Genomic DNA, 15,067 nt, shown 5'->3' with positions numbered 1-15,067 from the left:
GTATCTGAAGATGGACAAAAGAATAATATCTGTTATCTTGTCTGCCTAATATGGGAAAAATATGCTCCAGTGGGAGGGAGAGAGAAAAAATGAGGAAAAAAGTTAAGTGAGAATAACTATGGAGATCTCCAAGAGAGAGAATTCAGGAGAAAAGTCAAAAAAAGACCTTTGTATGCCTTGGTGCACTCAGTTTACTTTATCTGAGTTATGTGGAATTTTTTTAAGACACTTGGGAAGGAAAAGGAAAACCCACAGAAACTCAAAACATCATGCAGTTCTTCTGCTTTTCTGAAATAAATATCTAAATAATTCTGACATGTAATTGATACATGAGTTCATTATTTCGAGTTTCCTCCTTATCTGCAAGCAAACAGTATTCAGAGGAAGTTGGGCATCAGCATAAATTCCATGTAAAGTCATTCTATATGACTGATAGCTTTGAATAAAAAAAGTAAAATTCAGAACCAGATCCCCCTGTCCCCCCATCCCATAGTCTCTCAGTATAAATAAACAGTATTTTCTTTGAAGTTAGAAGAGGTTCCTGGTAGTTCTTGTCACCCTTCAGAAATGCTTGAGTTTCACAAAACTGTACATTTGACCCTCTGTGGAGAAAATAACTTTTCTCTGAAGCTTTATACTTGTGCTGATAAATTAAGGGTGACTGTAGCTGAGGGGTTACCCCAAGTATCAGGCCTCTGTTTGTGTTTATGTCAGAGCAGATTTAATTTGAACAGATTCTACAGGTTGAGTGGAATGTTTCTGCAGTTAAAGGTGCCCTAACTGTGTTTTGGATAGAAAGAACAAGAGAACAAATCAGTAACTGAACTGCATGAATTTAGCTTGCTTTCTATTTTTGTTTCTCTTAGAGTTACATAAGAGTATTGAAAGCAGATTCCCTTCTCCCTCCCCCCCCCCAATAATGTTCTGACGTTACAATAACCTTGTCGTTTATTTCTTTACATGGAATCATATAAGAATAGAAAAGAGTTTTTTAATGTCTCCTCAAACTTGCTATTGTGCTTGTGTGGTTTGACAAAAACAATAAATGAACGAGTGATTGAAATGGACAGAAAGCACAGTAGACTTTAGAATTTGTTTCCTCTGAGCAGAGTGACCCAGTGGGTGTTGTACTGTGTCATGAAGTTAACTTTTTCATTAATCAGCTCAATTCAGTTGGAGGCATTATTCTCCTATTCTCAACCTTGGTAATTAGAAGCCTCTGATTTTTATTTTTTGTTTTCCATATCTAAAAATAATTTTCAACCTATTATTTTAATTTTGAAAGAAAATGGTTCTGTTTTGATAGAAAAAAAAAACAATTTTGATAGAAAAACATCCTATTTTGATAGAGGAACATTTCTTAATTTTTTTTTTCTTCTGGCTTAACCTCTAATAATCAATATTTATAGGTCTTCCTTGCTTTGCCTGGGAGGAAGGCGAGTAGAGGGTTGCAAAGCATCGCTGGTTTGGAGAGGGAGTGGGAGCTGTTCCTAGCTCAGCCTAGCTTCTGGCTGAGATGGATTTGTAGTGGAACCACATCACAGTGTAACCTCTGGCCTGATCTAATTATCAGCATTTACTAACTTCCTCAGTAGTGGGCAAAAAGTCAGGTAACTGACAAAACCTAAAAGTAATTAAAATGTACTTCATGATTTAAGGAAGAATGTTATTCAAACAGTATGTCTCTTCCTGACCTGTAACTAGAAGTGTCACAGATTAAAATACTTGAGTCATGTGGAAGAAGATAAAAACAGTGAGTTTGCATAACCTTCTCTTTCAAAAACATTTTTGTATCAGAGGTAGCGTGGGTTTGCAGTCCAGGAAATTGTGATTCCAGTTTCCTATTGCTTTGAGCAAATAGCTAATGGTCTCTTTGCTCAGAACTGTGGCTTAGAGCTTAATTTATCTGTGATGCCTGAGACTCTTCTTCTTATGCTTTACAGTAATGCACGTTACTTGCAGCCCAGGATACGGTTGGTAAATGCTGTATCAAAAGGAGCGTGACCAGCTACTCTGCTCTTGTGAGACCTCACTTGGAGTACTGTGTGCAGTTCTGGTGTCCTCAACATAAAAAGGACATGGAATTGTTGGAACAAGTCCAGAGGAGGTCACAAGGATGATCAGGTGCTGGAGCACCTCCTGTATGAAGATAGGCTGAGAAAGTTGGGGCTGTTCAGCCTGGAGAAGAGAAGGCTGCGTGGAGACCTCATAGCAGCCTTCCAGTATCTGAAGGGGGCATATAGGGATGCTGGGGATGGACTCTTCATTAGGGGCTGTAGTGATAGGACAAGGGGTGATGGGTTAAAACTGAAACAGGGGAAGTTTAGATTGGATATAAGGAGGAAATTCTTTCCTGTGAGGGTGGTGAGGCACTGGAATGGGTTCCCTGGCAGTGTTCAAGGCTAGGCTGGACAAAGCCTTGGGTTGACATGGTTTAGTGTGAGGTGTTCCCTCCCATGGCAAGGGGGTTGGAACTGAATGATCTTAAGGTCCTTTCCAGCCCAAACTGTTCTATGATTCTATGATTTCTAGCAACACCCTTGAGGGTATTAATGTATCTGGGTGTGCTGAAAGTCAGAGTGATTTCTTCTAAATGAAATCCAGTTCACTTTGGTAAGGACCACACCAGCTCTGATCTGAGACTAATGAAGGGTTTTACTCCAGCCAGTCTTTTCTGTGGTTAACTTACTATGCTTCAGGAGAGATTGCTCTGTAGTTCTCAAGTCATCCTTATTTGAAAGAGCACTTAGTTTTAGGTTTATACTTATTTTAACTGTTAAGAATGAAATTTTTGGAACATGACATTGTAAGAAAGAAAACTCTTGACATCACTGCTTAAACACAGTCTGATGCTGACTTTTTAAATTTTATTTTAAATAGAGGCGCTATAAAATATTTTAATTTGAGAATTATAAATAGATTTTGAATTTCCAGTAGGTCCCCGTAGGTCCCAGTGTCAAAAAAACCTTGGTGAAGATAAGTGTAGCTGGGCACATGTTGTAACTTAACGATATTGGACTGTGAATCGTAGTGTGTAAATTAAACAGTGTGGAAAGCATTAGAAGTACTTAATAACGATCTTTCTAAGGGATTCCTGGATGATACTGTTGTAGCAAGTGAAGTACCTCCTTATTTTTAGAGGTTAAAGCAGTCTTTGATTGAAAGGAAGAGTAATACTAGTTCATGTCAAAGTTACATCAATGTGCTTTGAAAGGTTTCTTTCTGCAATTTATTACTGATTAAGGAGGCAAAGGCCATTTTTCTCCCCGTTTTAAAAACAAAAAACAAAGTCTCTGTAGGCAGAGGTGGGAGCAGAAATCTGAAGATATCCCAAATCTCTGCCATCCGTTTTGCTGCACAGGCTTTCCCAGTTAACTCCATGAGCTTTGCTAAACTACTAGGCGTCTGTATTTAAGCATCACAGCACGTTCTTTAGAATTGTCTGAAATATCTTGAAACTTTATACTTCACTGTTACCTCAAAAATACCATTTAAAACTGAATGGCTGTATGTAGTTTCTTGATATCCTGCGCATTTCTTCCACTTAAACTAGCATTTGTGTATTACGTTTCTTTCTTAGGGATCCAGTTTTCCTGACAGATGGATCTGTGTTTGGCTAGCTGGACATTTCCCTGGCTTAGCAGGATGGTTTTGTGACAATTTTATTTAACAGGACAAAGGACACACTTTTGAGATACATTTTTTTATTTTTAGGATGAAGTGTGGTCTGAAAGTTGCATCTGGAATGTTCTGGGCAATACCTCAGTGTTTTCACGTTGTCTTGGCATATGAATAAAAAGGTGCTTATATCTGAGAAAAACAACCCATTGTTGGTCTGAAGTGATTCTGGGTTTTTTGAATGTGTTGTTTACGTGTTCCCAGTTGAAACTGGCTGTGCTACACAGTGTATAACCTCAGGTGAAGCTTCCAAGTGTTCTTGGAAGTCAGTTTGTAAACAAACCCAGTAGATTAACCTGTATAAATTTCCCCTTTTTTCCTGCAGAGATATTACATACAGCATTTCTTTGGAAGCTGTGACAACTCTCATCGTCTTCCTCTCCTGCCAGTTATTCCGCAAAGAAATTCTGCGGGAGAGCATCATTCACAAATACCTGATGCATGGCCGATGGTACGTCGTGTTCTGGGGTGGTTCCTAACGGCAAAGCAAATGTTTCTGATCGCTTGTAGGCAGTTTGTACCTGAAAACAAATACAGTTGAATACAGTTTGGTAGAAAACTTGTTCTGCTCTAAAGAGAACAGAACACAAAAGAAAACAGAGCACAAAAGAAAGCGGAACACAAAAGAAAATGGAACACAAAACAGAACACAAAAGCAAACATTTGTAAAGGTTGTTGGAAGGTTCCAGAGCTACATCTCACAGCCCAGACTTCAGTAAAACTCCTTTGGAAGCTATTTTCATTTTTGGAGGGTTATTTCATTAACTTAAAACAGCTTTTACTTTTCAGGATGGATATTCTTGATTCAGTATGGATGTTTTCCTCTAGCACTGCAGTCTAGAGAATGTCAGAATTGCTAATGGGCCTTTCTGTGATACAAATACATAGCACCTCAAAAGACAGCAAATATGTGCTACTCAGTTGTGAGCTACAATAGTGCAAATACTTGGCAGGTAGTAAACTTGGTTGTGTGAGTAATACCACTTGTTCTGGTGAGTCAGTTGTTCTGTTTAAATGTTTTGTCATGATGCTTGCATGCATCATCCTCTTTCAACTTTAAATACCACACCGGCAGATTTTTAGTAACTATATCTATTGTCTCGTGTTCTGGAACATCTCCTAGATGTAAGAGAGGAGAACTGCTATGGGGTGATATGTAGGGAAAGGAGGAAGGGTCAGCTTTGAGTCTGTGGGCAGACTTCAGCCTGAAGTAGCAGCAGGGTAGAGGTAGAGCCTTCAATATGCACGGAGTTTGGTGGTACTTCAGTCTTCAGCTGATGGAATTGAGGGTTTGGAGCAAAAAAGTGGAATATTTGGGAGAATATGTCCTAAGGGGTCTGGGTTGGGAGTAGCAGGTACTTGGCATCTGGAGAGAGGGGTGGGAATTTGATGTCTGGGAAACTAAGGCAATGCCAAGAGTTGGAGGGCTACTAGTCAGAGGGGATTAGAGTTCATCACTGCACATCATTACAATTATATCATCATGACTGTTCACCTCTAAATTGTATGTGAATAGGAACCAACTGTTTGCTTCTGTAGAAATCCTTCTCTGTTTTGGAAATAGTGTAGCATTTTGTTTATATCAAACAATTTTTACATGCATTTGTCAAAATCACTGGTACAAGGTCAGATGTGGTGTTGATCTTTGCAAATGGACTGCAGCTTCACAAACAAACACAAAATATTGGGGTAGGTAAATGCTCGTTACCTGTTCTATGTAACCAAAGCATAGAGCAAAACCTAAACCAATATAATGTTTCTTTCCCTTGCACAAATATTTTTACAGTCGTGTTTTGAGGTAAAAGAATACAATTATCCACAAACTGATTGATTTAAAAGTACTACTGAAAAAAAGAAAACAAAAAATAGTGCTGTTAAAGGTGCCCCTGCAGAGCCCTTCTCAAGCTGGTGCAGCTTTGCGTGGGCAAGGCCTTGCCATTCTTTTCCTTTCCAGTCTGCTCAGCACTGGGAGAGCTACTGTCTGTTTTTAATGGCAAACACCATTTGCACCCTGCCTTAGCTTTGTTGTGCCAGATTTTGCAAGTTGTGAGTCACCTAAAACTATTTTCTTTTTCTTTTCAGTCTCACATATACCAGCAGACTTGTGAAAACTTTGCTATATAATTTCATTAGACAAGAAAGAAGCCCTCCTCCGGGGACCCATGTCTTTCAGCAGCAAAGTGATGGAGGAGGACTGCTTTATGGAATTGCATCTGGGGTGGCAAGTGAGTCTTATTTTCTGTAAATCATATTTCAGACCTCTTGACGTAGCGTCTTCTATGTGACATTTCTTACAACATCACCTGTAGCCAATTTTTTTTCCAGCATTTCAGTTATATCAGTGTGCCTGCTCAGTATAGAAAAGGTGTCCAGATCATAATCATATATATTTTAGCTTCCCATGTGTTAGAACCTGAAGCAATTGTATCTGCAGGACAGCATGTGATAGAATTGGCATGTAGACCCTATTCTTCTTTTATTGAGATGTTAAAAAAAAACCCCTGAACAAACAAGTAGTGCCCCGTTTGATAAATCACATCCTTCAAGTTGCTTAAAATATTGTAAGAAATACTTTTATGTGCGTATTTTGTAATTACTCAGTGGCCATGGTGACCTGCTCTGTGGCTCTGCTTGAGCAGAAGGTTGGACTAGGTGGTCTTAAGAGGTGCCGTCCAGTCTTATGGATTGTGTGATGTAAGGGAGTGACCTAGACAGGAATATTTGTAACATATTGTAGTGTGTGCCTTTCCTGGTAGGTTGACTAATGTTTTTTCCTGAATCGTATGACTAGATTCTGACCTTCTGTGGGTGGCCTGTTTGTTATAGACTGGTATCGCCTGAAGAACATGAAAGACTTGATGGCAGTTTTGCTAAGAAAACGGCGTTCTCATGTTTGTTACACCATGTTTTGGTTGATGGTTGCTCTCTTCCCCATACCAGATGCGTCTTATTGGTGTGTGTATTACACAGGAAAATTCTTCCTAAAGGTTTTTCATTTTCCATATAAGAAGGATGAATCAGTGTATTGCTAACAGTAGAGGTTTATATTACATTCTTTTTTCTGTGATAAACTAAGTAACACTTTTCAAGTCAGTTGCTGTTAAAACTGATGCTATTTATTTTGGTTTTTTTGTGAAATCCATTCACTAGCAGCATCCCTAGGGGATATTAAAAGTTCAGGCTGAGAGTGATCTGCCAGAAAGCGTTTCACAGTCTGTGTCAGTGCATGTGGATCTCCTCATGGAGGCAGTAAAAGAGCATGTGTCTGTGAGTTGGCACAGTGTAGTCTAGGTACATCCCTGCTTCTGTGTAAGATGAGGTTACACACAGCTCAGTGTGCTGCTGGAACATGCATCTTCTCTCTGATTTCCACTTTACGTGCTCAAGAGTAGGCCACTGTGGTTTGCATTGTGCCTGCACTCTAAATGCTTCAGAAAGCAGTTGCTTGGTTTGCACTTTATTTAAACATTGTGTTGTGGTCAGTGGCTCAGTGTCCAGCTGGACAGCAGTAACGAGTGGTGTCCCTCAGGGATCGGTGTTGGGACCGGTCTTGTTCAACATCTTCGTCGCTGACATGGACAGTGGGATTGAGTGTGCCCACAGGAAGTTTGCCGATGACACCAAGCTGTGTGGCTCGGTTGATACGCTGGAGGGAAGGAATGCCATCCAGAGGGACCTTGACACGCTTGTGAGGTGGGCTGATGCCAACCTGAAGGCTGAGAAAGTTGGGGCTGTTCAGCCTGGAGAAGAGAAGGCTGTGTGGAGACCTCATAGCAGCCTTCCAGTATCTGAAGGGGGCCTACAAGGATGCTGGAGGGGGACTCTTTATTAGGGACTGTAGTGACAGGACAAGGAGTAACGGGTTCAAACTTAAACAGGGGAAGTTTAGATTGGATATAAGGAGGAAGTTCTTTCCTGTTAGGGTGGTGAGGCATTGGAATGGGTTGCCCAGGGAAGTTGTGAATTCTCCATCCCTGGTGGTGTTCATGGCCAGGTTGGACAGAGCCTTGGGTGACATTTTTTAGTGCGAGGTGTTCCCTCCCATGGCATAGGGGTTGGAACTGGATGATCTTAAGGTCCTTTCCAACCCTAACAGAGAGGAAGTTAATTAAATGGTTCCCTACAACATTTTTATTCCAGAGTCCCAACAGGTACATTCTTTCCAATTGCTAGGGAAAATTGCTATTCAGATGTTTTTGTGAAGCAGTTTCAGACTGTGGTTTGTAATTTTGCTTGTGGTTGAAGAGCGATTCTCTCTGCATATTCTCATACTCACCTTGCTTCTAATCTGTCTAGTTACACTTTAGTGTCCTTCTACCTTAGTACAGCCACAGGGGAAATAGCTTTGTTTTCTCCCAGTCATCTCCGTATTTGATTTGTAGAGTCCATCCAAATTGCCACCACCCCTGCCTTCGTCTAGTGTCTCCAATATTACATGCCCTTCTTACATACTGGGTTTGCTTTTATAAGTGCAAACTCCGAAGGTTTCAGCCTACGTCTGTTCTTGTCTCTTCCTACACTTCCACCCGTTCACTCCTCTAGAACCATTCTCTTAATGTCTCCCTTGGTGTACTCCTACGCTTATTTTCTTGCTCCTTTCATGAGTACCTGAAGTACCATCTCTTCTCCCAGCTAACTGAAGATTTTCATTTAAAGCTTTAAGTAAAAGAACCTGTCTAGAGAGTTTTCTAATGATCTGCCTGGGAAAGGAGAAAAATTAAGTACCACATCCTGTTAGGAAATAGAAGTATTTTTTCTGTTTGGGCCCAAACAGTTGGTTAATGATTTAATGTATCTGACTATTTGCCTGTAAATGATGTTGCACTATAAAGGACTCCATAAGATTTCTAGGTTAAATAGCATATTTGTCCATGTATAATATCTCAGTATTAATCCTTTGCAGTCCTTTGTTTTATATGGCTTCTGATACATTGGTAGAGTGCTGTACAGATTAGAAGATGGTAACACAAACTGAGAGTCTTATTTTTTGAACAGAAGCAAGTTTAAAGCAATGAAAAAACACTTAGACATGATTTCTGTGTTGTGGGTTTGGTTTTGGTTGTTGGTTTGGTTGTTTTTTTTTTTTGTATTTTGGAATCTTTACAGGAGAAGAGTTTAAAGAACTCAAAACTCACTTTTATGTTGCTCAGACTTTAAAATACCACATAATGCTTAAAATCAGTTTACTGAGATAGTCTAAATATAATCTACTTAGGATGAAAGGGGCTAGGAGCCTGGTTTTAAAAATAATTCATTTTTCATATTAAATTCCAGCGTCTAAAATAGTAAGTGTATCTGTCAGTTTGAAATTATTTAACTTGATATGTTATATACGTTACTATGTATTATGTTACACATGTTCGGTAGTTACTTGTACAGGAGCAGATCAACAAGCTCTTATGAGCATTGTACTTTAAATCCACCCCCCCTTTCCTTCCTTGTGATTCAGCAGTTTACCCTTTCCCACAGTTAACCTTCTCCTGCTTCTCATCCTTCATATCTTGGTTTTTTTTTCCATTTACAAGCCTCCTTAACCTAGAAACTATGCATCCAACATCCTTGCATCAATTATGCCTTATTTCGGCCTTTGACTGTATGCAGGCTATCTATGTGCAAGTTTCTCCATCCTACATATCTCAGTTAGAATTGCATTGCCAATTATGTTGTTCTTCAGTAGTTAAATAAACAATTGTGGGTTCAGAAAGAGGGAGGGAAATGATAGTTTAGTTCTGTAACTTCATAAAGTTTGTTCTCCTGTACTGAGTCAACTTTGTCATTGCAGTCTTTCTGTAGGTGTGCAAGATAATTGTGCTGCTAGGTCTGGTGCTACGTTGTTGATGTGAAGGCATAAATTATTTCAGTATGCATGGTGATAGAAACGAGACTTCATATATTAGAAATTTAGTTTCCATTGCTCACAAATTACATTGAAATAGCTTCAAAAAATGGTTTGGGCTTTGGGGATTTTTTAGCTTTAAATCCCCTCCTCTTTTTTTTTGGAGTGCCGTTAGCATTTGCCAATTCATGGTCCACAGTTAACCAAGTTGAGAGAACTTTTCGTGGGCAAGCAAGATTTTTTTAATTAGCCATTTTATACCTTGCACAATAAAATTCGTGTTACAGTGAGGAACTGCCAAACAGATGATACACTAAGAAAGGAGAATGTTTGTGCTACTCAAGACTGTTGAAAAATAAGTAATTTCAAATGGTTTCATTTGAAATTGTTGATCCAGTGTATACTTTGCTGTTAAAAAGAGCGAAACACTTTAATGCAACTTGTAGTACTTAGGAGTTACTGCAGCAGTAAGATGTAATTGACTTAATTTGTGCTGTTTAGATGATTATGGATGTAATGGGTACGATGTTGTACCTGTAAGAAACTAATGAAAAGGCAGTAGCTGGATTCATCTTCATTAATCACCTAAGCAACCATCATCACTAATTTGGCCCACAAATGTACTGTCGTGGTATTCATCTAAATTGCAGAATTCAGTGTGTAGTGGTCAATTACGACTTGTTTTCTCATGTCTGTACTCTTTGGTTGGAACCAGACGAACATCTCTGGCCATTAATGACTTTGTATCATGTAAGTATGTACTTCACTCTTCATTATGTCATTCAGCATTAGTGCACTTGAAGGCATTGGATGACCTCTTTTGTACATCTGTGAGTTATCTATATTGCAGCTTATTCCTTTTATTCTTCGGTGCTATACATTGGTTAATAGGAGCACTTGCATGGTTATCTTCAACTTTACAAGAAAATTGTTTATGAATATTTGGTGTTTTGTGTTAATATCTTTTTCCTCTTCAGCCTTACAGAGTCTGATTAGTAATGTTTAGATTAAAACATGTCAAAGTAGAGACACACAAAAAGCTGCTTATGATGTGTCTATTATTCCTTATGATTCCATCAAGCTTTTTGCTACTAACAAATATTTCTGGCTGGTTGTTTCTACCTTCCACAGCCTTTTCATGATGTGTCACAGATCTGGTGTATGTTCTGCTACATTACTACAACCTTGTCTATCTCCCTGGTGCTTAGTCAATGTTTAATTGCCTGTTCATGTTCACCATAATGAAAGTGTAGATCTGAGACTTCTTTCCCAGTTTTGTCTCTTCATCTTGCTTACAGTCTGTAACAGCGTCACCCCCTTGTAATGTAATCGTGGTGCTTTGACCTGACTGAATGTGAAGATTTAGGTAATGAATAGACCTTTAACCTTTCTCTTAGTTTCTCTAAAGGTGCATCCAAACTGGAGCACACTGTGTGTTTGTAGTTCAGGGACGCATTCTCTGAGGCTAAGTAGTTGAGTATTAATAGTAGTGTAGCTGTGGCAGGCTCTGTCTGCAAAAGCTGCTTGGCAAGTTGGGATCTGAGCAGCTTCATCCTGACTGAAATCTGTGCTATGAGGGCCACAGGAGCTGATCTGAAGTTTGGTTGTGCTACTGCCAGAGGGAGGCCTAGATGCCCTCTTTCGGAGTCTTCATTCGCTTTTCATGAGATAAAACTCATCTTCTATATTCTGTAGCACAGAAAAATATTGCCTCTGGCATAAATCTCTGAAGGCCAGTAATGTATTCATCATCAAGGTCTTGCACACTTCCACTGTGTTGTGGTTTTTTGTTCTTGAAAGTTAATTTATCTTTGTGCTTCTGAATGATGCGAGAGCATACGACAGTTACACAGCATCAGCGCTTTAGGTAGCATGCCTTGGTCCCAGGGCCACCAAATGCTTGGGACTTTCAGCCACAAGGATCTGAAACTTGAAGAGTTGTAATATAACCCTTTAAGAAACTTACAAGCTTCACCAACCTCTTTTTGATAAGTTGACCACCAGTGATGTAGAACTAGCTGGACAGGCAGCATAGGTTTTGCTGTGTGTCCCTCAGCCACAGTGGCTGATGGCAATGATAGCAAAGCATCCTTTCCCAAAAGAGAAATTTATACTCCAGGGTCTTGGGATTGATAGTTTTAGGAATTCTTCTGAAGTCTGGTGAGACTTACATATTTGCAGTTCCAACCCCCTGCCATGGGCAGGGGCACCTTCCACTAGAGCAGGTTACTCCGAGCCCTGTCCAGCTGGGACTTGAAAAAGAATTCCATACTAAGCATTCACAAGGCTTGTTATTTTTTAAAGTCTTCTGTAAAGCTCTTTTCTGTGCTGACAGACACAGTCTAGGCGCATGGTGTGCTGTGAGCTCTGCTACTGTGCTGACTAATGCTGCCTCTTCTCCAGGACTCTCTCTATGCTAACCCGTCTCGTCTCTTTTCCTATATCTATCTTGTAAGCTGTCTAGGTTAGGGACCATGGAGAGTACGTACAATAGATAGCATAGTGAGGCTGTGGTTCATGACTACAGCTTCTGATTTCTGTGGTCGTACAAATTGTAATTGTAACCATATGCTCCAGCTTGTTTACTGAGAGTGCCGCAGCAAGTTTCACGAGGTGTGCTGGTGATTTATCTCCCTGACATTTATCCTGATATTCCAAAACCTGAGCAGCTTCAAATAAACCATTACAAAAGAAAAAAAGAAAACCTATTGGCTCAAAAATGATTTTTCTTCTTTAATTCTTCAGGGGAAATTGCTTGTTAAAGGAAACCAAGAATCAAGCTGATGTATTATAGCAACAAAAGTATTAAAAGCTGATAGCTTGCAATGACTAGGGCTAGGAAAAGGAATTTTATGTAAGAGAAAAGGAGGCATTTCATGCTTTCCAAACACTTCTTAGCTCTAGAGAGTTACGTACATTGAAATTGATATAAAGACAGTTTTTATAATTACAAAATTTCAGTAATCAGGTATTTTTAAAAATACCCTAAACACAAAACCTGTTATACTTGAATTTTTCTTAAAGTCCTGTAACTTTTAACTAGGGGTGGTAAGAAATCCATACCTCTTCACCTTACAATCCCGTGTCAGCAAGAGTGTTCATCTCCTACATAGAATTTATTTTGGCAAGAAATGTGAAAATGCTATGAAAAGGTTGTAAACACCCTTATTTCCACTTCAGTTTTGAACATATTGCAAATGAAAAAGAGGGTTGGCCACACCTCTAGGAAATGGATCAGAATCTGGGAATTAAATTCTTCAGGTTTAGTGCCTTCCTCCAGTAGGCCATGGTGCTTCTCACAAAGTATTAACAGATGTTAAACTTTTTGATGGTCATTCTTCTGGGTGGTAGATACGGGTATATAGTATTAGTATGTGACTGAAAGGGTAGGGTTCTTTATACTAATATTGGGTATTGAAGTGAGTCATAACTCCATAAGACCTTTATTCTTCAGAATTCTGAAAACGCCTGCAGTGAACCACTCAGGTTGTTCTGTTCTGCTACACATTTCCTGACAAAAATGGCTCAGTATTTCAGGAAAAAGGACAGTTTGTTTGGTTTCAGATGCACAGATTGACACTTACTATGAATGGGTTTCCACCTGATGTCTGATTAGTGGCAGGAACCCTGGAGGGTTGGAAATAGAATGAGCTGCATTTCAGGTCAGGGTGAACTTCCCGCTCCTTCCCCAGAATAAGTGACCATAGATTTTCATTTTCAGTGCATCTGAAATGAAAATCTGTATTTTAACCCTTTCTTCAAATAACTCCTGAAGTCTGGTAGGTTTTTAACATATCCAAGGTAAAAAGAAGAAAAGCTTATTGGTATGATATTTGTTACGCTGGGCATAGAATGAACTACTGATAGGAGCAGCAGTTTCGAAACAGTTTTATTTGCCTTACCAACAGTCCTGTTAGGGAAGGGGACAAATTATTTCAAAGCTTGAAATAAATTAAAACAGTCTTTGCATTGAAAAGCAAGTGGAATTTAAAAATAAAAGAGTACATTTTCATAGTGAGGGACGTAATTATACATAGCTGGGATATGAGGGAGGCAACATCTGTCACTTAGGTGGACAAGAGGAACAGTGAGTTTGCTTACCTGTTAATTGCATTACATCCTTAAATTAAATCCTTAAATTAATGCAGCAGAACTTCCCAAGCACACATGTTGCCGATACAGCAGAACTTATGTTTTTCCAATTATCAGTAGACATTTTAATTTACATAACAGATCAGATCTAATATATGAATTTGGTATGAATATAGCCTTATTCTGTGATGTCAGTTTACTCAACTGCAAGGTTTAGATATAAAGAATAGTTTACATAAGGAGCCTGCAGATGAACTCTTATTTAATGCTGGTACTTAGTAGACAAGAATGTTCCTTGCAGAAGAAGGTGGTGGCGGTCTTGCCAATGCCTGTCCAGGAGGAGGTGGATAATTAACTACATTGTTAACTAAGTCATTAATGCAAGTAGAAAGATGTTGCTCTAGCTGTTGAATATACATGGTGTAAAGGAACGCTGTGTTGTTAGGATATGACAGCTGTGGTAGGTTTTGCAGGGGCTCTAAGGGAAATGAAGCAAAACGTAAGTGTATTACAAAAGCAACGCTTTCAGTGGTGCCAAAACTTAAAATAAGATGAACACTTGAATCTGATTAATCTGTAATGAAAATATTCGTGTGCATGAGGACATCTGTAGTTCAAAAATCACAGTTTTGAAGATGCGTGCAGAAGCTTTCAGCCTTGGCTTGGATCATAAATCCGTGATTTTTATTTTCCTAAGCAGCATTGTTCTCAGTTCTGTTGTGTACTGCATTTTTCTAGTTGTGGTCATTATGCAAAGAATACACTAAGTTTGCATAGCACAAGGCGAAAATATTTTGGAGGGTAAGTGGACATGCCATGAAAATCTTGGTTGTAATGAGTTTTGTAATGCTGAGGCAGCGTGAGCTTGCTAGAGCCACATCCATTTTGGATGTGGTTCATAATATGTTTTCTCTTGAGCCTTGTTAGGTACATACTGAAGAGCACATTTTTACTATATTGCATATATGGACTGAAGTGTTTGATTTTGAGGGTGGACTTTGCAAATAATTCCATTTCCAGAGTTTCTAATGAGTAGTTTTTGTTTGAGAGGGAGGATGTTCTTCCTTATGTTAGAGCATCAAAAAGCTTGGAAGTCTTTCCATCTTTCTTTTATTTCTATGGATTATGGCCGTACTTCCTTGTTTTTGTAGACCCATGGAGGAACTAAGCTTTGCAAAGAGTGATCTAAGATTTAATGAGACCTTTGACTAAAATCTTTGTCTTAAACCAACAAAGACAAACCCTTAATGCGATTATAGCATAGCTATTTTTTACCTAATGTTCTAGAAGAGCCAATGGTAATTAAATGTGTTCTGCCAAACTGTAGTTTCCAACACAAGTATGAGATTTTTACATAACCTGATAAATGACTATTTTTCCTTTTGAACAAGCCATCAAAAACATTTTCCGTCTTTCTGCGAAAGACTTCCCAGCCAAATTAGAGCAAAGCCAAATAGATCA

General features: G+C 39.1%; 1 protein-coding gene across 7 annotated transcripts in view; it reads left to right on the top strand.

The window, feature by feature from the left end:
- DYM (dymeclin) overlaps nt 1-15,067 on the top strand; it is a 104,590-nt gene that overhangs the window by 45,027 nt on the left and 44,496 nt on the right. For all 7 annotated transcript variants that reach the window (XM_061343899.1, XM_061343901.1, XM_061343900.1 and 4 more), the window contains 2 exons: nt 4,004-4,129; nt 5,761-5,903. In XM_061343899.1, the coding sequence (XP_061199883.1) occupies nt 4,004-4,129; nt 5,761-5,903 (269 nt within the window). The remainder of the gene's footprint in view (nt 1-4,003; nt 4,130-5,760; nt 5,904-15,067) is intronic.

The sequence above is a fragment of the Neopsephotus bourkii genome, unplaced genomic scaffold, assembly GCF_033783945.1.
Source record: "Neopsephotus bourkii isolate Nb327-2 ecotype Australia unplaced genomic scaffold, CSIRO-AGI_Nbou_v1 NB_1829, whole genome shotgun sequence".
NCBI lineage: Eukaryota > Metazoa > Chordata > Aves > Psittaciformes > Psittacidae > Neopsephotus > Neopsephotus bourkii.
The sequence above is the reverse complement of the archived record's forward strand: the minus strand, read 5'-3'. Positions and strand labels throughout refer to the sequence as shown.